Source organism: Crassostrea angulata, chromosome 7, assembly GCF_025612915.1.
Source record: "Crassostrea angulata isolate pt1a10 chromosome 7, ASM2561291v2, whole genome shotgun sequence".
Lineage (NCBI taxonomy): Eukaryota > Metazoa > Mollusca > Bivalvia > Ostreida > Ostreidae > Magallana > Magallana angulata.
The window spans coordinates 3,138,899-3,161,953 of record NC_069117.1 but is presented as its reverse complement, the minus strand read 5'-3'; the positions used below and the strand labels follow the sequence as shown (position 1 = coordinate 3,161,953).

The window sequence follows — 23,055 nt, the reverse complement described above, 5'->3', positions numbered from 1 at the left end:
ATCAATTAGTAGCACGGCCTGATAATTATCACGATTACTGTCCGGAGCTTTAAAGAGAAGGAGTCTGCGAGCCAGCATTGGTATTTGCATATGTATTAATTCGTAGCGTACACTGGGGGAATTTCAGTTACATTGCCGCTCGGCTGGTATCGGATTCTTTCTACGGACGCGCTACTTTTCGCTCGTGCATTTTTTGTATGGAGGTAAGTGTGTGTACTCTGATATCACAAACACTTGTAGGCCGCCATGTGTGTCGGTTTCCTCCTTGTTGGTGCCACTTGATGGACTCCTGTTTACCGCTATTACCACTTTGTTGCCGTGTTCCGTGATTTGTGACCTGGAAAACACCTGTTATAGGGGAGCTTGGTAATGCGATTAATTGATTAGTTCTTTAATTAGATGTACGACGATTCATTTACACTATAGATTTCTATTTTTAAAATAAACAGAAATTGATTTTGGTTAATTTAATGTATACACATTAATTTGGTCGAGTTTTTAATTCCGCACTTTTAAAAATTATGGTGAAAGAAACCAAAGCAACTCCATGGGCGCCGTAAAGCAGGGATAGCTGTAGGTGATAAAAGGATGGAAATCAAGTTCATTTCTCTTATCTTCGGCAGCCTATTTTCGTTCATGGCAAAGGCTTGAAATAAGTTAAAATCTAATATGCCGGATTTTTTCAAAGAAATGCAACACGATTATCTCTGTCAGTTTTGAGAGAGATTAAGGATAACAGCCGGATTTCCTCAAAGAGCTCTGCCATTCTGAAATTTGAATCTGTACTGCACTTAAGAAATCGTTTGACAAGAGATGTGCACTAGTGATTTGATTCTTGAGTATATCCGTTGGTTGATGTGAGTAAAATTAAGAATTCATATATATATTTTTGGTAAAGACAGGTTATAGTTTAGTGCTGAAATGATCCGATTCTTTTTTTTTTTTTGGCATCAGTAACATATACCTTTACATATTAATTAGAAATTGCAAGATGATAAAGGCATGTCTACCTGGTTTTAAAAGTTTACTAACTACGTATAGTATCCCTTCAATTCTTCACCCATGATTGCAACTATAGCTGCTAGCAAATACATTTGCATATGTGTTTGATTTTGCATATCTCAATGTAGTGAATCCTCGGTATGGTTTATCATCTTTGGTTCATCAGAACATCAAAAGAAGTGACCGGGTTTGAATTTACGTTAATGTGCCCCTCCCCCACTTATCACACCTCTGTTGACTCGGCCTAATATCGAACATTCTTATTGTCTTTTACTAATAAACAATTATTTAATTATTTCCTCCGCAATATATTTATGATTTCCTGTACCAATAAATGTTTGATGGTTTAATAACTCGGCCTATACAGAGATGGTTTTCATATTTCTGCGGGATATATTCACTTTAGTACAATATATTGGTACATGTACATTTCCCGTACTGCTCCAATAACCCAGTACGGGTTTATAGATAACCCATCGGAAACGATATAACTTTGGCCGGTATACAGTAAGTACAGCTTATTTGTTTGTAAAAATATTCTGCAACATGTCTTCATAAAACAAGATATCACAGTGCATCTGGGTCACACTCGACATGGAGTGAAGCAGACGAGATGAGATATACACGTAAACAAATGCTTCTTCCTGTAATTCACGTGCTGTTTGCTGCGCCGCCAGATAGCGTTCTGTACACCTGTTGATGGAGTCTCCCCGCCAACTCCCCGCCAAAGAGACAAGGATTACACCACACACACATCAAAATGATACCAAAAATTAGGAGTATAAGATTGATGGATACAATGGAAATTTGTTACAGTTAAAAAAAATTGATTGTTAATTGCATGTACAGGAAATAATCCATTAATCTATATAATATAAATAAAAATAAAATATTATTTTTGAGAAATGAAGTGTGTGTATCTCCCTCCATAAAATCAAGATATTATCCATGGCACAAACACGAATTAGAGAAGATATACGAGTACTTATATATGCATGTACGGCGTATTATCGACTGGGCAGACATGTAATACAATTACCCACTCGACCAGCAGTCTCTCCTTTACGACTTGTATTAGTATCTCTTTGGGGTAATCGAACTATTCTGACGTTGAACCAGGTTTTGGGTTGCACTACCTGGACAAACCTCTGACCGTTTCTTAAAATACTGTATTTTTCGACAGGTTTTCCCACGGAGTGTTGATTTTGAGAGGCAACAAAAGAACATGGTTTGTGAGGATGTAGACGGTTGGTACGTTGTTGGGTTGACGTCCTGTGGAATGTACTGACCGTCTATACAATGATGTCCAAGAACCAGTACGACCTGGTCTCAGAGGACGGATGTGACGTCAGGATCCCCCTCCACAATGACGAGGCCTTCAAGCACGGCATACACTTCCAAACCAAGGTAAATCTCTCTCCCTCATAGAGTTAGGGGTTAATCTTACTCCCTCATATAGACAATTGTTAGTTTCTCTCCTTCAGAGACAAAGGTGAATCTCCCTCCATACTAAAGACAATGGTAACTTTTTCTCCCGCGTATAGGCAAAGGTAAATTTCACTTCCTGATATAGAAAAAAATAATTTTTTCTCATTCTCTCCCTTATAGAGAAGTGTGTGAATCAGCAAAATTTTGAAATTGAAAAAAATACCCGGAAAATTGAGGCTTCATTTCTTAAAGTAGTCCGAGTATCGCACTACGTCAAAATACGGATTTTACAATATTGGTTCGACTTTTACAAAGCGTTTTTGATACCCGGTATTGATTTTGCTCCACATCGCTGTTGTAAACAATGGCAATAATAAGCAATTAGAACGGTAATATATGTATTCTATGAGAGATAGAAATGTTTAATGTTGAGAAACTCGATTCTGTTAAAGTAAAATGAAAAACGAAGTTTCTGATTAACCAGGATCTCAGGTATGCTTATATCTTCTTTGTTTTGACCCCCCCCCACCCGAATTTTTCTTTTTCTTTTACTAAAACCGGTTTAAATTTAGAGACAGTAGCTATTTCGAATTTAACCAATCGTCAATTAATTAATTTTCAAATGATATCTAACATTGTTGGCAGATCTAGGCAGAAAACTGTAGCAAAATGTGATTTTTACGGATTTTTTCGTCAGGGTCTACTTGGTTTAGTGCTTATAGCGTGAAAAGTAATCCGTCAACATATGATTTATTTTACCAAATCTTTTTTCTAAGATGTCAATCTATAGAATAAACACCATGAATTTAAGTTTGAGTCCATAAAATAGTAAAAAAATTACCAAAAGCAATACTAGCATTGCATTTTTTGCATTCTATTTTGATACATCAGGTCCATAAATCGTACTTGCTTACAAACATTTGCGCAAAATTATTGATTAGATATGGCTTAAATAAATATTTATACTCTATTTTGTATGTTCAGTTCTAATTTTCCCAAAATTGCTAATTATTTTTAGGAAAATCGGACGTCTGGCAAATTTCATAATTGTCAATAATTTTCGCAATGGGGTACACCCGTCTGAGAGGCGATAACAAACAAACTAGCACGTAAACATACATATTTTCTTTTGTATATGTATTGCTAGAATGTATATTTATTATTTAAAGCTAAGCTTTTAATGATTGAGCCCATTTAGTGCCGAGTATAGGACTACCTTAATACAAATACGGATTGCACCCACGCTTTGAGAACATGTTTGTGTTGTTTAGACGCAAATTAAGACGTTATAAGACCTCTTTAAGGGGTTTCACTAGTCCCTAATAAAAGTTCTAGTGGATTTATTTAATAATAACTGCTTTATCGAATCTTGAAAGTACTAACACTATAAAGAACAAACTGTTAAAGAATCCGGTTTCCCCGTTTAGCAATAAAATGTTGAGTAATTTGTGAAGCTGCAAGCGTCAGTTGCTCTCTCTTATAAGTATACTGGTCATTTAGAACCGGTGGCTGCGATCTGAAATAATTCATGAACTGCAGCAGGATTTGTGTGTGTTATGTTTTATCTTGCTAAGTCCTCTGGGGTATTCCTGACTTGTGTTGTGGTCGAAAGGATTCTCCGGTCTCGTCAATCTCACTGTCATCATGTTTCTAGGAGAAATACCACAAATAATATCCTCCTTGATCCCACACATTTGTATCACTTATCCCACCGCGGGACCGGGCTCTCCTGCCGTAACGATCCAACAGTACATTTTGTAATCACTCTATTATAAACAGCAACATCTGAGAAATGGACGTCGTTTTTCTCTCCGTTTGAATTGATAGATTGAGATGATCCGCTTTACGTCTCTGTGGAAATCTTCTCTCGCGCTGAAAAGTCACATGTCCGGCGTGATGAAGTATTGGGTATCGAACCCCGAACTCTATACTTTGAGCGGAAACTATCTGACCAAATAAGACTTTGCGATGTAGCATCGTTTTTAATTAAAGAAAATAGATATCATTCTTTAAGGTGTATGTATCCATAAAAAAGCAATATGTTTTTTTATATATTTTATGTGCATTCAATTCATTGATATGCATATTTTTTTGGTTAATTAACGGTCATTAGCCGGCGTATCAATGGTGTGTATGAACAGTTTCCTGCATGCAAATAGTCTTACTTGCACATTAATCATTAATCGCCCAAATAAAGAAAACCCCGATAATGTCAAAACTCTCCATAGTAATCATGGTAATTATACGCATTATTCAAATGTAGTTCCCTTATCGCGGAGGAAGTTCCGGTGAGTTACCTGGTCGTCTGCTCAACTATGAAATTCGTGGGTTTACAAATACGGGAAAAGGAGCGCGAAAAGGATTGTGCGATGAACACGGTCAAATAATCTTGTCTTAAAATCTACCGAAAAAAAGAGGAGAAAGCATCGATCACGTGCCACTCTGAGGCCAGAAGTCCAATTTGTCTTCCGTTTCTGATTTAATTTGTTTCGACTCTGCCGGTGAAATGTCATGCGTCAATTACACATCAACTCGTCGTGAAAAAATAGCATTCTCTTTACTCCACCGAGAACTTTCTTAATTCAGTAGGCGAAATGTATAGAATTTTTGTTTTTATTCCCTTTTATTCAGGTCAAAGTAAACACCTACAATATCCTGTACGTATGTAGTTTTCTCTTATTGCTGATTTTTTTTTTTTGCATTCAATGCAAACCGAGATAATTAAAAAAAAGAAACCCACGGTAAACTGCAAAATATCTGCAAAATAAGAGGGGTTCAGCAAACCACAATTTTACGTGTATTTGAACTGGTAGGTTACAAGACAAAGTGTTTACATTTCTTGTATAACGTGAACTTGTAACTGTCATTTTTCAAATTGGAAACCCACTTTTTCTCATAAAAATTCTTGAAAAAAATATCATATGGAAAAAGTGATTCATATAATACATGTATGATGATAGTCAGATACATGTATTACTAATATGGTTATTTAGAATTTCGATTGGTATGATGAATTGATTTTTTTTAAATGCATGATATCATTTTGACTCTAACACCGTTGCTGAGGTGAGCAATGTGGCCCTATAGATATGATCTATAGACATTTTGGGGGGGGGGGGGGATTTATAAGGAAAGGTGTTTATAAGTTTCTGTAAATTAGAGATTCTTTTGTATTTTCGTATTTTTATAATATACATTGATATTTCACTTCCCCTGAAAAATGTTATTGTAAATATATCAGCATTTAAAAACGTTTTCCGTATATAAAATACATATATACGTATGAAAATCCATACATATTCAAATCACAACTTCGTAAGTGATTTGAATACTTTTATCCTTATGTCTAGACGATTGCTTTTAGTCCTGAATTAATTTTCTCAAGTCGAGTGAAAATATTGATCAGCCGGTACTAAATCACTCAGTAATAGACGATTATAACGTCTCCCCACAATTCGTGTATGGATTGTCTGGTAACGTAAAGTCAAACGCATATAAGAATCCTACTGAAGCAAGATCATGATATTGTAAATAATCTTCAAATTATTTTTTTGTAAACTGAGAAAATCAGTTACTTCCAGGGATCCAGGAACTTAAATAAAAGATGCGTAGCGCTAAGCAGCAGTTTTTAGATTCCGACGAAAAATCATGAAATTGGCGTGAAACGTCTAGAAGGCCTGCCCCTGAGAAACAAAAAAGAATAATTAGGATATATACCGGTAGATAAACCAGTCAACCAATGTCATTTGTTTATTTAGGAGAAATAGTTTTATATGTTGTCTTGAATCAAAATTGCTTAGTAAAGGCGAAGGTTGAAATTGTTCTAATGATGTGTTTTGTTCACGTCTTTGCAAAAGAAGGACAGTTTTGTGTTCAATTGCTTGCTTCATATGTTGCAAGGAGAATTGCATGACCTTGAACGAAGGTTACAAGGCGGTAGTATAACAGCTTTTTTTAAATTACCCACTGTCCTTGACCTTTTCCAGTACATTGGCACCATGGACGTGCCCCGGCCGAGCAGTCGGGTGGAGATTGTGGCCGCCATGAGGAAAATAAGAGTGAGTATCATAGTATTACTTATACTGTCACGCAGTGAATTGACCCCAAAGTAGTTTTGCTATGATATGTTATATTCGCCTTTCTGTATTAGCTCTCTGTTTGCATTTTTTAAAGATATGAAATTCTTTCAATAATTTCGTCAATGTTTGTTTTTAAGTACGACTTCAAGTTAAAAGGCGTGAAGAAGAGAAAGGTGTGCCTCAGTGTATCAGTGGACGGGGTCAAAATCACGCAGTCCAGGAAACACAGGGTGAGAAACTGTCAATCCATTCCACTCTTTTTGCGCTTACTGTATCACCTCCAGTTTTGTGATGTTTCATCTTTCCATATAAGCAATAAGTTTAAATAATCGATATTATTTTATTCTTTTTCTGTACATCCTTATATAACAGCTAAACAGCAAGGATGAAACCGTCAGCATTTGACCTTCAAGTCATGTGCTCAAAACCGACATATGATTTTATATTTTTAACTTTCATAAAAAATGCAACCTGCACACAATGATTCTTTTTAAAACGGTGCACATTTTGAATATGAGTACTTTGAAATATGAAAGAGCCCTCTTTCACCCTATAAAAAACAACATTTTGGCGATGGTCATTGTTTCGCGGGGTGGTGTAACAATCCCAGGTAGACATTGCTCCCTTCCCGATCCCGTGGCTTTCCGCTATACCTTTAATCATAGCGAAATCTGCTCCATGTAGCTCAAGTTTACAGTCTATATGGCATACAATATACATTATAACTCTAGTTTACGGTCCATACGAAATACAATGTTCCCTGTAACTCTAGTTTACAGTCGATACAACATACAATATACCCCATTCCTCTAGTTCACAGTCGATACAACATACCATATACCCCGTTCCTCTAGTTTCAGTCGATACGACATACAATATTATTATACTTTTATGTTAAATACTGAAATCTGATTGGTTAAGACGCAGTTGATAATCCGTTCTATTACCCTCAGCGTTAGCAACACACTTAGCAGCGGGTAACACAACGAATTGTTACATGCGCGTAAATTATGCGCGTACAATTCGCCGTAGAAGTCACGTCATTTCTATACAAAAGCAGTAAAAATTTCTCTAAAAATAAGACATTCAGTATAATAAAATAAATAGTGCCTGTTTGGGAGGATAACAGTTGAAATTGACACCCCTCGAAAAAACCATTGTCAACCTCCGCTTCGCGTCGGTTGACAATGGTTTCCTCGGAGTGTCAATTTCAACTGTTACCCTCCCAAACAGGCACTATTTATATAATGTATACCCTGTAACACTAGTTTAGTCGATACAGCATATGGTATACCCGTTTTTGTTGATGAGCCCTTATTTAGACTATGACAAAAATATGGAGCACATACCCACTTTATATAAAAGAAAATGCATTAAACTTTTAAAAATCAATAGATTTCAAGTATTGAACATATTCAAGGTTTACAGATGGATGTTATATAAAATATACATTGTTCTGGATGATTTTTAAAAAAAATCAGATTTATTGATATTTTCAATTTTTCCAGTATTTTATCCTTTTATAGGCATTTTACACGCCCATCTTTCGGATCAGACTGACTCACTAGATCAGTATTGAAGAAATAAGACCTCATGGCTTTTATTATTGGTTTTCTATGACTTATGTAGACAGTCTTCAGTTTTTCTCGGTTTAGATATTAGCATCCTAACTTTTATGGGATGCCTTGATTGTAGTATTTGGCAAATACCCGGTATCCCTCTCCCTAGAAATGGTCTGGATGGTTCGTGTTTATGATATCACAAACTGCACTCTATTTTTCTGTCTAATAGAAGATACCATGGAAAGCTTTTGATATATTCTGATCACGAGTTTACAATTTCCGAGCGGGGCTTTTAAGGCAGAAATTAAATGTTTCGTGTCTTTAAGGGCGGTTTAGAGTACCGTGATTAGGAGCATTCATGTTGGCATCTCGATTCCAAGCTACAAACTTGGTGATCCATAGAGCTCTTCAAAATGTAATTTCTTCAATTACAGAGCTGCTTTCGTCTGTACTAGTTGCTGTATATCCAATCTAAGACGTATATCCGAGGATGTCGTTTTGTCGTAATTTGGCCATTCTCCATCAAGCTATGCATTCGTCATTAGCGCTCCTCAGGATTTGAGAGGTCTGAGGATTACCGAACGGGGGGCTGCTGGTCAATTAATACCAGCGTCGACACTCGGAGCCCGGGGATTAAATTAGAATCCCTCTAACGACCCCCGGCTTCCGCTACCCATCCATCGACCAAACGTAGCGTCTTTAAAAAGCCTTTTATTTCCTGTAAATAAGAAGCGAGTGATTAGAAATCGATAGCCTTGGCTATTTTTTAAAAGGAGGGTTTCTTCGTTATTCTGTACCATTCCCTAAAGGAAGTAGGTATTATTGGACCAGTTTTCCGGGAGATGGTTATTTTTCGTCCGTTGTTCGAAATGTCTCTGGATTTTCGTCAAGCTTGAGATTAGGCATGCGCAATATTTGCCCTTCCTCTTTATATTTTTCTCACCCGTATATAAGCAAAACTTTTGAATAACTTTAAATATAATAAAAAAAATTGTAAAAAGAAAAAAAGAATGTAAAAAAGCTAACAATATACATAAAAACAAAAAAACTGGCATAGTTACAGTATCGTGAAATTTGTTTATACACAAACAAACGGAAAACAGTTTGTTTTATAGTGTGTATATAATGTTATTAAGATCGAGCTAGAACAAATTGTTCCTTTCAGGGATAAAATACGACTGTAGGTGTGGAATGCCTTTGTTTTTCCGTTCGTTAATCATCGCCAGGAACACATATGAACAGGAAATGCAATTACTAGAACTTTTACTGCAGCAGAAATATAAGTTAATGGCGGAGAGTGCGTCTCTCTCGCAATCTCCGTCACACAGAGGCGTGAGTTTTCTTTAATTCATCTCACCCCATGTGTCCGGACGTATTGATGCATTGACGAAATGATAATACAGCACCCTAAATCTGCTGACAAAGAGCTCCTTCGCTGGTCTATTGATTCATTGTATGTCTGTCATATCCAACTATTCCGTCGTTTCTTCTCTTTTGGGTTATTAGACCGACCCTTGTCACCCCTGCGAATGTTATTGTCATTCAAATTTTAGACCACGTGGTTTTATTTGACCCTTTTAGTTTCGCAGTAAAAATCGTACCTCGTGTATAAAGTCTATTTCACAGTACATGTATCTAGGTTCTTAATATAGTAGACAAATATAAAATCTAGAGGTTTATTGATTTTAAACTTTATCTTCATTAATTGGTGAATAAAATGTGTTCTAGAAATAAATGTGACTGTACAAAAATTAGTTTTTTTGTCTGCTGTTGCAACAACTAACATGCTTAAAAGAGCTCCCTCCTGATGATTAATTTTCGATCCGCGCCTGACCTAGTAATAACATCAATAGTGAAACAGACTATACCATTATATGCAGAATGTTCCTTGAAAATGGCTCGATATACTAAGTTTTAATGCAAAACAGACACCCATTATTTTTTTTTAAAACATGGTATTGCACACCACAAGCATCAAACATGGCTATGATTTTATTAAGCAACCCAATGGTTATATTTTCAACCACTCTACACGTGTTTGAACACGAACGATAACTCTGTTCTGAATATTATCGTTAAATATAAATAACTGCTAGATGGTAAAATAAGACATACATCTTGAAAGCTTTTCCCGTTTTAACATAAATCACAGTAGGATATGATATGAAAAACGACCAGTACTTACGTATTTTGAGAATATTATCCGAACACTTATACTTCCGCTCGAAATTTCACAGGAAGTGAACAAATATTGGTGAAGTCTCGTGAACTTTCATTCGAGCACCTCTGGATTTATTACTTACTTAGCAACGATAAAGAAAACATTCCGAACACATTCGCAGGGGTGCTTGTATCACCAGCCTTTCCTTGTAGTCCAGCTCCAATGGGAGCCGTTCTATTATTCGATCATTACACGAGGCGAACACATTCTGTGACATGAATACTATTTTTGTTATTTTCTATTACCTTCCCTTTCCCCGGGGTACGGTATATTATAAGCCTATTTTCATGTGGTTTCATAAAGTTGTAAACATTTCGCGAAAAAATTATATTAAAAGTCGGGGAATAATGCAGATTAAATGTACGAATAATGGAAAATATAAAATAATTCCATAGGTGTTGGAACTATTTTAACAAGAGTTTGGGTAATTTGTTCGACATCAATATGACGTATAGGCCTGTGTATTTCGCTGTTGGTCACTTAGTCACGGCTCTTTGAAATTAATAAGATTTGTTTGACTTTTGAGCTATTACTACCCAATCTATGTATATTTCACTTGAAACCATGCCTTATCTTTTTAAGAATTTTGTTTTGATGCAAGAAATAGATAGAACTTTACGTCATACCGAAAGTCCAAGATACTGTTAGAATGGTTCTTATGCTTATTTGTTTATATGAATTTGTATCGAATCGATTTTAAATACTTTGAAGAGATTTAAGTTTTAAGTTGTACTGTAGATACTCTTTAGAAAAAACAGAAATAACTTAATATTGTAAATGGAATGTGGTGAATGCTGAAAGTAAATTTACTACGCGGTGAACATGGATAAAGCGGATGTCTGTTGTAACACATTCATTATTACCTTATTTACAAACACAGTTATAAGGAATGCCAGCTAGCAGTTTAATAGCCGTATTTTAATATTTGTTTGTTTTTTGTTTTTGTTTTTTTTTGGTTAAGTTTTTTTTTTTGGGGGGGGGGGGGGGTATTTTTTTTTTATTTTCAGAAGAATAATACAAGTATACAGAACTACTGTATGAAATTCACACTTACATTTTGTTCTCAACTTATTTTTTCATTTTTTATTTTTTGATAATAAGAATTTTTATGTGCATGTAAGGTAGATAGATGGAGAGTGCGATTTGTATGTTGTATGGCTATGAGCAATATCTTATTTTTAAATGTTTGAAGCGTCTGATGTTATAGACTTTAGCAGATGAATGATAGAGTTTTAAAATTAGATAAAGAGAGTTTAGTTCCAAAGATGGGAAAATAATCTCTAGGTCAGAAAGCTTTACTAAAACATTTATTGTGAGGTGGAAGTTTAGAAGAATACCTGGTAAATGTTTTCTTTTTTTATTTTACATTCCAATCTGTAATTATATTTTGTCACATTTAATCCCAATTTTTTGCTGTTTTGAACTATTTTACCCGACGTTTATGTATAAATAGATATTTTTTGTAAACAATTTTACTAATTCGTATTGGCCGAAATTTGTGTATAAAACATCATAATTGACGTAAATATTGGTGATCTCTTGCCATTCCAAACGCTTTTACCAAAAACCATTATGTATTTTATAGCTGCAGGTCTGTAGCTCCCGGTCTGCAAGTAAATTTGGATGGACGACCTGCAGCTATGTATTTTATGAATTTAGATTGATTTCTACATTGAATGCAAAAGGACTCCAACCTTTTAAGAAAATTAGCCTAAGGTCGCTAGAACCGAGAATCAGATACTTAATATGCATTACCATCAGAGTAAAGAAACATTTTAATGGCGCCAATTTCTGTCTTCTTACCAGAGGTCTGTGTCGTCTGCTTCGTCCGAGGAGAACAGAGAACTCATAGCTCAGCATCCCATATTTCGGTAAACGTTCATTGTTTCTTGTCAAATATATAATATTCATGACAAAAGATAACAAAGACCATTTTAAAACCACTAGTAAAACAAATAAAATTTTCAAGCTTTCTCTAATAAAAAATATTGTCCTTTACAAAATTTCAACTTCTTATAAAGAAGAATTTACGAATCCGAATTCTACGAAAACGTTTTGCGAAGGATAGTAAATTTTTGGTGTATTTTTGATGGAAAAAAACCCACAACATAGACACCATGTATCTGAGATTCGTATATATTGTAGGATATTCTATGTGTCTCACGACTCCCAGGACCTGAAGATATGGAGCTACATCGTTAGGGACGGTCCAAGCAACTGTTTCAAGTGCTCCGTGTTCAAGGCCTTCAAAAAGGTAAGATGGCAGATTCTTAAAGGAAAAAATCGACTCAAAATTCTCTGATGAACTAATGACAAACTCAAGGAAACAAAATTTAATGACAAAATCATTGGTTTTGTTGGGGATGTCTACGATTGGAGATACATAATTAAACACCAAACGATTAAGGAGAATACCAATAGAAGATTAAAAATATAGATTTTTGACGACAAATAATTAAAAAAAAAATAAAGGATGTTAAAGATTTTACCTTTCTGTTATAGATCTGTTGAGAACCTGTAGTAGTATTAATATTGTACTTCTCTTTTATAATATGCCGAGAAAACTCTCTCTCTTTCTCTCTCTCTCTCTCTCTCTCTCTCTCTCTCTCTCTCTCTCTCTCTCTCTCTCTCTCTCTCTCTCTCTCTCTCTCTCTCTCTCTCTCTCTCTCTCTCTGGGGTAGACAATGTGCCCCTGCCTAGCTCTGTGCTTTGTTAGGGGCGTTCCCCTTACATACAACACAGGGCGCTCCGTCGTCCCCTTGTGTAAAAAGGTTTAGCTTGCACTATCAATATCCATCTTCAAATAAAACATATGGGACCTAGTTATTCAATTCTCACCCTTTTCGCAATGTTTAGCCAGACATAAAACATATTGCACGAGACGTTTATGTTATCTTCTATTTATTATGCTTTGTTATTCCGTTTGAGTATGAAGAAATATTCCTAATAAAATTTGACAAGTTTGAGATAACGTGATATAGAAATTCCCAAGACACAAGAAGGCAGTAATATTTCGCATTGAACTGACTTCCTAATGTTCTAAAAACTATAAACTCTCATTCTAAGATAAGAAATTATAAAGAATGGCTCAACAATGCATGAGAAACAGCACAGTAATTCCTGTTTCTTACTTTCTATGCTCCCCCCCCCCCCCCAATAAAAACCAAGCTCTTTAAAGAATCTAGTTAAAGTCTCTCTTTAAAGAAAATTTGGGTGCATATTCAAGTCCAGTACAAATCACTCCTACCGGATAACCATCCGCAGTCATTAGATGGACTGTTTACTCCTCACCATCTCAAACACTCCGCAAGAAATTTCTTCCTTTATTGCAACTATACAGACCACTTTATTATAAAGTGATGCTAGCTGCCAATTCTTTATTTTTTTTTTAAATTGTAATTTACTTCTTTTAAAATAAACAAAAATCATTATGCTTTATAAACTTCTGTTATGCAGTTGTTTTCAGTGAGTAATAAATATGTAGGCCATTTTTAAAGCAATATTAATTTAATGTCATCCTGTACACAAAATACTAGTAGCTTGCAACATACAGTAAAACTCAGTTATAGCGAAGTCCTAGGGACCAATGGATGTACTTCATTTTATCCGTAATTTGTTTTATCCGTATAACGAATTCGTAATAATAACTATAACGATTTTACTCTATACATGTTTTCTTTCACCAGACTATAATTTTTGGTAATTGAGGCTTAAAATAAAAATACATTACTTTGATACCTTTAATAATCGGATTGTGAATTGAAAAATTTATATGGAAATGAATTCATTTAAACAAATTTGTATAATGGCAGTGCGAACTTTTTGATTTGTAAAGAAATTCCTCATAAAAGTGTTAAATTTCGTTATGATTCACCTCTACGGGACTCAAAAATAGTTCGCTATATCCGTTAATTCGTTATATCCGAATTCGTTACAACCGTAAAGTTTTTCAAAGATTTGATAAGAATTTTACCGTGGACTTTAAAAAAACTTCGCTATAACCGAGAATTCGTTATATCAGTGTTCGTACTAAACGAGTTTTACTGTATTCTATAGTAGAGAATTTTTTCTCTCATAAAACACATGCAATTAAACTAGTAAGTCTTCGTCATAAAGGTTTAAGTAACTTGGCAACCACTTCTGTTTGTTGTTTTTGTTTTTGTTTTTGCAGTTGTTGTCTTTGTTTTTGTTTTGTTTTTGAGGCAACAGAAGATTCTTAACAAATATAGCTCACATTGCTACTAAATTAATACTCAATAGTAACACTTGTTTTACTAACATATACTTATCTTATGTTCAATATGCTTCAAGGCTTGGTTTATGCAGGAAACATCTCCTAAGAATAACATAGAATTAATACTGTACGCTTATTTCTCTGTAGAATCAGGCTACAAGAATTGTTCGTACCATAGGCCAGGCTTTTGAGGTGTGCCACAAACTAGACGCACAGACACACTTACCAATGAAAACCAACGAGGACCCATTCGGTAAGCTCCGAGCTAACCATTGTACGCATTGCATTAAATATTGTTCAAGATGATACAGGTCAAATGATTCACAAAACGTTAGAAACTTTTTATAGTTAAAGATTATCATTTCGCCATGATGGGGCCTCGCCGTCACCAACATGGCATTAAATGATCATTCTAAGCTCAATATCTTAAATAATGAAAGCAATTTGGTTACACGCTCACCAACCATCAGAATTTTATGCTGCAAATCTCATCCATGTGCTGTGAATGGCAAACCTTGTGGTTTTTGTCGTAACCGCTTTATATTTCAGAAGCTCCATATTGGTCTATGTTATATATATGCGTTACTTCTGTAGGATTATTTCGTTAAATTTTACTTGAAGATATCGTTACATGAACACATTATTAATAACTTCAGTGAAAACATTCAAATTAAGACATAGCATCCCCGTCCAGTATCTCAGTATGCCCAGTCACGTTCTAATTACTGAGTATACCAGAAGTTAATGCAACCAAATGTTGAGAATCTGACCAGTGGCCCTGGTATATTATCATCTTTATTCGGTGAATTAGGAACAATGGGAAACTTGTTTCGGTCTTGTAGTTCATATCCCAAATGGAATCGAATCTGCGGCATATTTTCTACATTGAATTTAAACCATTCTGTGTTTCAAACCACATAAGTTTTTATCAGATTGAGTGGTATCCCTATTTTTAACCTGTGCGTTGTCTGGAGTGCTTGCTCCATGCAATCAGCTATTTTATGGGATCCATCGCTCCGCAATATTGACATGCTTTTACACTTTCAACAGGAACAAGAACCTTAACTTTCAGAGATTTTTTTATTGAAATTGATTTGCCTTGTTCGCATTAATTCAAACGTCGGCCAGTGTTAATTTGTGCCGAGAAAGACACTATTAGTTTCCGTCAATGTGCAGAAAGTTCGCAGTTACCAAAAAACAATTAAGTCTGCGATGTATTTTTCGATGTAAATTTTAGCAGCAGTAATGTGGTTAATGGTCCGCTACTCTTTCTGTTTACTTACAATAATACAATATCATTTCTGAACATGAGCATTTAAAAGGGTAGATTGCTGCATTGACAGGAAAATTGAGAATGAGCAATGAACAAACACTTAACAGAGGGCCCGGCTGTTTCCTCTGTAGAATGGCTCTTCTCGTACTTCGCTCTTTCCATTTGGTTCCATCCAATTTAGCTTTACGAGATCATAGAAATTAGACTTTATTTGTTTTGTAGTTTGAGAGCAGAATGATGTTTCGCAATTCATAAATACAAGCTTATTTGTTTCCGAACAGTTTGTTAATCAACAATTCTTACGATAGTATGGTTCAATTCCAAGTACACCAAACTCTTCGATATTTGCATTCGCTGAATTAATCAGTAATTATAAGTAAGTTTGGTAACCACTTCATCCTCCGCACGTGATATTGAACTGCGATAAGGAAGATAAATTCCATAAGTTCCGAAGTATTATACAGTCCACCATTTTACGTAGTCCTTCCGGTTGAGGGATTCCGTTTTCATCTTGATGTATATTCTACAGCTGCAGCTTTTAAAAGTCTGGTAATTTTTATTGGAGACTTATCTCTTCCTATCCGATTAGATATCAGAAGGTCGACAGGAGTAAGGGAAATAAAAAAGATTGAGTTTAATCGTATATACAGCCATCAACCTAATTAATGTTAGTAAAGATTCATAACCAAAATATATCTTTAGTAATCTGTGTTGATAAAAAAAAAACTTATGATGGAAGAAGTTAAAACTTAATTTGCCACTCGAAGAAATCGCTGCCGTGACGTAGGAAGCAAGTGGTTTTGAATTGAACTCCAAACATTACATTGGTTTGCCCTCGTAGATTTGAAGTTGCTAATTCGTTCGGTTTTAATGATAAAAGCTTCTTTGTAACAGCGGGATAGATAAAACCAGGGGCAGGAATTCGCCATTCCTCTCGATCTAAGTATATAGGGATAATATTTTCCGGAAAAATTCTCTTTGTTTCAGCTGGAAGTAAATTAAACGATCGTCTATAATTCAATAAATATGTGAATCTCATTAGATGGTATAGGAAGTTCTGTTTTAGCTACATAACATGTAGAAGATGGTGGGATTTGCGAGTAAGGTGTGTGATTTCAATAGGTGCACACGCTACGATAGATATTAATGCATCTTCCAGCGCACGGGCGAGTTTCTTACAGCAGATTCTGGATTTAACAGATTTGACGCTATCTTCTGGTGATTGTAGTTTAATATACTTTTTTATTTGTTTCTGTTGGAGTTTTTTTGGCAAGGAATACATAATGTTTCAGAGGAAAAAGAAAGGTTTGTAATGGAATATCGATCTTGTATCACAAATAGATTTGGAATATTTTTTTTTTTTGGCTAGATAATGGAAATCAAATAAAAAGAATTTGTTTAGAAAAATCATATTTGTTGGTAATTTCAGGAAAATCTAAAGAGAAACTGAATGTTTCTACTGAAAGTCCACCACCGTATCGCTTGGTGAGTTAATAATGACGTTATCTCTCTCTCTCTCTCTCTCTCTCTCTCTTTCTATCTTCTCTCTCTCTCTCTCTCTCTCTCTCTCTCTCTCTCTCTCTCTCTCTCTCTCTCTCTCTCTCTCTCTCTCTCTCTCTGAGTGCATTGGGGTTTTTTTATGTTAAATACAGGCGTCTCCTACCAAGAACACAAACAGCGGGAGGCCGTCCCCCATCCCATCCCCCGAGGTCTCAAAGGTCAGCAACCCGGACCCCGCGCCGATTAGCACCCACCAACACGTCATGTTGCTAAGACAACAGATAGAGCAACAGCAGCACCAAACACAAATTGCTATTGGTCAAGTTCAATTACTGAAGGACCAATTGACATCGGAGACTGCTGCCAGGATAGAGGCACAGGTAAAATCTTGACTCTTCAGTCAGAAGACTTTTTCCATGGTCAGTCGCCTACGGAAGCGACGCTCTTATTCCGTGATGTACAAAATTATACATTAATATTTTATAGCTGTAAGCGGCCCGTAAATGAAAAAGTATGCTCCTATCTCGTCAGGCATGTTGCATCAAAGCAATCTTATCAGCATTACCAATATTACTTTCATAATAATATTATTTCTCCTTTGATTTCATCAACCGCTATGCCTTTTATCCTATAATTACTTGACACTGGGGATAGTTCATTATATCGCTAAATACTATGTTACATATCCATTTACTTTCTTTCAAAAGGCGAGATCCCATCAACTATTGATGCACAACCGCGACATGTTGGATCAGATGGCACAGTTGGTTGCCAGGTTACAGGAGTTGGAGCTAAAGGTGACGGGCGCCGTGCGCACTGCTGACGTAGAAAGCCTTCTCCCGCCCCCGCCAGCGTTACGGGTGAGCGTTCGCATGTTACGTAATCGGCAAACAAGTCAGCCACGCACGTGTTTGTGATAATTGATGCATCATCGACAGAAGTTGCATGTATACAAAATAAAACTGTGTTCTATAAAGAGAAACACTTGATGTACATTACATTGTTTGAATTGTAAAACGCTTGGGTTTTATCCAAAGAAAACACAAGAATTTTATTTCAAAGCCTGCTTTATGTAAAATTCTTTGGTGTTTTTGTGTACAGATCACAATCACTCTGTAGCAGCTGTAAAAACAATTCGAACGTAGATTTGATCAAGTTTTACAAGATTTTCTTGAAATCAGTGAAAAAATGTCTGTTTTTGTTTTCCCACCAGATGCCTGTGTTACCAGACCCCACCACCCCCCAGGCGGGTCCCGTCTATACCCCGGAATACTTCAAGGGCAATGCTTTCGAGAAACCGTTTGTGACAGACTTTGACACAGATTCCCCGGACAGCGGACACAAAGAAATGTCCACTGAGAGCCTGGCGGTCCAATACCAGAATTCAAACACATCGTACTGGCAAAACGTTTTGAACGGGGAACTGATCTCTCTGAGCTCACCGTCGAGCTTTGCCCCCGGGACCATCTGTCACGTAGTAGAGGACATTGCTGCTGTAACTGGGAATCCTTTCGCCAGTGGGTTCACCGAAACCTTCGAAGACCAGGAGTTTCTGAAGGACAATGAACACATTATAACTCCATGTCCGCCACAGGATGCTTGTGGAAACAGACTGGAGTTAAAGCTCACGCGGACGCCGAGGATAGCGCCCCCGCCGGAATTCAGAAACTCCAAGTCGTATCGAGATTCTCAGTACTCGGTCCAGAGCACGGAGAGCGCGTCTTCCCAGGACACCACTCTGTACATTCGTACCCCGGAGAGTGATTATTTCTCTTCTAACATGAGCGGAAGCATGATTTCTCAAAACTCTACCAGTGGTAACGTGTTGAATCTGCCGTCTGCTTCCAGTCAATGTGACATGGATTCCAAAAAGGACTCGGACGTGTCTCCCAGTAACTCCCTGGGATCCTCTAGTCACTCCAGCTCCAGCACGAGGTCCGAGCTCAGCCAGATCCAGCGACAGACCAAAGCTAGCGACAGGCCGAGGGCTTGGCCATCTCCAAGGTCTCCTCAGAAACAAGAACCGGAAGGGGTGCCATTTTCCGACTTCAAAACGATCGAGCAGAGGGAAGTGTCTATCTCTCCGAACAATAACAAACCGGGTCCTAAGAAGAGCCCCATCAGTGAAAATCAAAGTGTAAAAAAGCTGGAAGAGTTACCGCGCAAAAGACAATTACAGGGGTACAGAGATTTGGTGATAAAGCCTGCTCCCCCACCCCCACCTCCTAGAACGGTCGATAGGTTGTGAACTCCCACCAACCTAGACTGCCGTTAGGTTATAAGACCGCAAAACAAGTTCCATCATACCAACAACACAGAACTATTGATATAGCTTACTAGTTTAAATCCCCACACACTTTTCATAGGTTATAGATTAGACTTTGATAGATGATAACCCCCACCCACCTCCCTGGACTGTCCATATGCTGCCGACGGGGGCTACTGGCCACAGTCTGCTGTAGCACTGCATTCGGTAATCTGTTCTTTGTGGACGAAAGACGATCACACATCGTCAGTCATGTCCAAATGTTGGGGAGGTTATACATGAAATTGTAATTGATTTCTATGTTATTCGCTTCGACGATGAATTTTATCATTTAAGTCATATTGTTAAAAATATGTCTGATATTGTCCATTATAAACAATAAACATGTCTTTCTAGTCAAATTTAATAAAACATATTTAGAAAGGACATGTTGAATAATTGGGAAATTATTTGCAATTACTCACCCAAGAAGAATGCTAGATTCCTTCAAATCCATTGTTCTATACTTTTACTGGCCAATCTTATGATGTCGTTTTAGCATTGTACGCACTGTAAAGGGGAAATAAATCAAACACGGAATAGCATTTCTTGGCTCAACGTTCAGGTTCGTACACTTTGGCGGTTGTTTCATTACTCTTTTATTTCTTTCCACATCATGTCGATTGTTGACTTCAATTTCAGTCTTGTAGAAAGTCTAATCGCACCTCTGAACAATAAATTTCAAGAGGAACTAGAATAGTTACATAAATATATTGCTTTAGTTATGCTGAAAACAAAAGATATACAAATATTGATAAGAAAAAATATTCATAAGAGCAATGAATGTTTTCTTCGTCCAATAAACGAGAAAATAGTGCATTGTACTTAGGAAATGATCTACATTTTCCTTTGCATCGGAATCAGGATAAAAATAATTACTGAATCGTTCATGGTTTTATACGTCTTTGTGAAGGAGGGATAATACTAACACCACGGTCAGTCAAGGCTCGACATTGACCTGCCAAGCCCGTGTCGCGCGATCGAGGGGACGTTTTCTATTTCATGTACAATGTAGCTCCATACTCAATCAAGATTTTGACGTTTGATGCTTCTGTAAGAAACTTCCGTAATACATGTACATAGATACACTGCATCTGCCTGATGTTTTCGTTGACAGCCTATTTTAAATAGTACCCTTAAAAAGCAAGAGTAATTTGGAATTTATCAAACTACACTTTCTCGGAATCGGTATTTTAGGGCTTACTTTTTAACAATTCTTTGAAAAATGGTGGTTTCCAATGATTTTGTTTAGAGAAAAGAGAAAAATTGTCTTACCTTTATAAAAGTAATTTATAGAAGAGCATATTTCATGTACTATTTTTAAAACATTTTTCCAAATTTCTCTGTTCCTGACATTTGATACTTACAATTCAAAGAAAGATTTTGTCAGCTTGTATATTGCAAGAGATATATTAATACGGTAGAGCTCTATAAAATACCGTCGTTTTGAGTTTGAAATATCTTTATAAATCAAAGTACTGAAGTGCTGACGGGAGTTGATTTTATCGATTATCATTTATTTTAAAATCAGCGATATGTGATTTAGCATGGCAAGTAGTATCAGTAATCGAACTATTTCTGAGAAATTGTATGGGTCCAGACAAGATTGAACTCTAGTTTTGTTCAACCAAACGCTCGACTGTCTCCGTTTATCTCCGACAAGCAAGAGAGACTCTCTGTTTTGTAGGATATTAACGGAGTCAGCCGAGCGTCTGGTTAAACGAGACTGGTACATTGAAGTCTAGCGTATGAATACATGCATTCGACTTCAAAAAATATCTAAACTGTTTGTACCATTTAAAATCTTACAATTTTCATGGTATTAATAAATAGGTTTTCTTGAAAAACAATGCTTCAGAAAACATTGCATCGAATTTTATCGATTATTTTCAGGAACTAAGTGTTGTCAGCGGTATTGATTTGTGCTTAGGTCCAAACACTATTTCACTTTCGGTTTGCCCTAGTAAGTGCATAGGAGAGTTGATTAAAATCAACTCCCAAAAACTAATTCAACGTATGTCAAAAGGCAATTATACCTTCAAAATCTGACCCTATCAAAAATAACGTCAGATAACCTTTTTTTTAAAGGTGATTTCATTTAAATATTAAGGGGAAAATGAATAAATTGACATACTTTTGGAAGGTGAAATAATCTTTTCCTCATTAAAAAAAAAAATACAGTATAGCTAAGGTAAAAAGAAATGTATTTTTAAGATATGATACAATTTTTACAGACAGTGCATTTAATACATGGATATGAACTTCTATATTATGTTAAGTAAATGATTTTATCACATACGAGGTTAATTCAACAAAATGTTATCATTTACAATGCCAAAGCAATATACATTGTAAACTTTTTTTTTCAGCTGAAAATAAATAAATCGTTAATTTCTCTTGCATCTAATCGTCTTGACATGAACTTCTTAACTTCATCTTATGAGGCGTTGGCTCTTCCTTCTTTCGATCTTGAAACGGTAGAGATTTGAAGTTGTTCTTCATGAAAGCCGAGCTTGAAGTCACCAGGCAGAAAATAATCACGGAAATACGTACAACGTTCATAAAGAATATCAGCGACTGATACTCGACGAACTTGTGGGTAGTGTTTGTGAACCATGCTTTCTTGAAATGGAAGAACACTCCAAAGTACATAATGTCCGCAGCAAAGAGGGTCAGGAAGATGACACCCACGTCCCAGAATAACTGCACGGACAGCTTGGACTTCAAGGTCGGCAGAATGAAGACGGCCCAGGAGAAATAGATAATCCCAGCTATAAATTTGTCCACGAAATCCATCCTGTTTTGAGCATTTATAACCGCAAATGTTAAACCAAAAAAGCAACAAAATGCAAATTTTTCCTTTGCTGATGTTCCAAGTAATCTCTTGATTCCAGAAACAGCATCATTGAAAACGGAAAAAACCTCAGATGCCATGATCTTCAATGCTAACGTTTTTTGAATTGTTTATATTTCAGTATTGTGACGTCATTAAACATTCCGTCAAATTAACGTCATATTGCGCTGGCATTCTCGAGCTTCAAGAATAGAACACAATTCAAACGTAGGCTACCGCCAGGTGGATTGATAAGCGAAGGGGTTTTATAAAAAGCGTAAAATGTCCCAAGTTATGTCATACTCGTATACATATATGTAGCTTCCTCTTTATATAAAACACAGGATTAATAGGGAAAAACACTACCCTTGCCATAAGATTTTATCATAGATATGTTTCACAAAACTCTCAACTCTACTGGCAGTACTGGCGGTAAAGTCATAAGAATCTGTTTGGAACATGACGAATGCATGATTTATTAAATATTTGCAGTTTATCCGAAGAGGAACGTGTCTTTGGGAATAGAATCTACATGTGTATATGTATATATAGAAGAAATGTACATCGAAATATGCCTGCCGCTCCCACATGTGCTTTGGGATGGGACCCCCTCCCCCC

At 36.2% G+C, this 23,055-nt stretch overlaps 1 protein-coding gene across 5 annotated transcripts; it reads left to right on the top strand.

Moving 5' to 3' along the window:
• Positions 1-64: 64 nt before the first annotated feature.
• LOC128191612 (carboxyl-terminal PDZ ligand of neuronal nitric oxide synthase protein-like) lies at positions 65-23,055 on the top strand. 5 transcript variants are annotated; one of them, XM_052863771.1, is made up of 11 exons: positions 65-203; positions 2,186-2,409; positions 6,417-6,488; positions 6,647-6,739; positions 12,099-12,163; positions 12,438-12,546; positions 14,674-14,779; positions 17,229-17,284; positions 17,452-17,679; positions 18,007-18,159; positions 18,513-23,055. In XM_052863771.1, exons 2-11 carry the CDS (start codon positions 2,302-2,304, stop codon positions 19,545-19,547), a joined length of 2,025 nt encoding a protein of 674 aa, XP_052719731.1. In that variant the 5' UTR covers positions 65-203; positions 2,186-2,301; the 3' UTR covers positions 19,548-23,055. The 5 variants fall into 5 exon arrangements, with proteins under 5 accessions (XP_052719731.1, XP_052719729.1, XP_052719730.1 ...); XM_052863769.1 differs by lacking the exon at positions 65-203 and adding an exon at positions 210-366; XM_052863770.1 differs by lacking the exon at positions 65-203 and adding an exon at positions 520-857.

Coding starts and splice junctions, on each gene's coding strand:
- LOC128191612 (XM_052863771.1), top strand. CDS start 2,302: ATGATGTCCAAGAACCAGTACGACCTGGTCTCAGAGGACGGATGTGAC. Junction 6,489..6,646: donor CCGCCATGAGGAAAATAAGA/GTGAGTATCATA, acceptor TTTGTTTTTAAG/TACGACTTCAAGTTAAAAGG. Junction 6,740..12,098: donor CGCAGTCCAGGAAACACAGG/GTGAGAAACTGT, acceptor TCTTCTTACCAG/AGGTCTGTGTCGTCTGCTTC.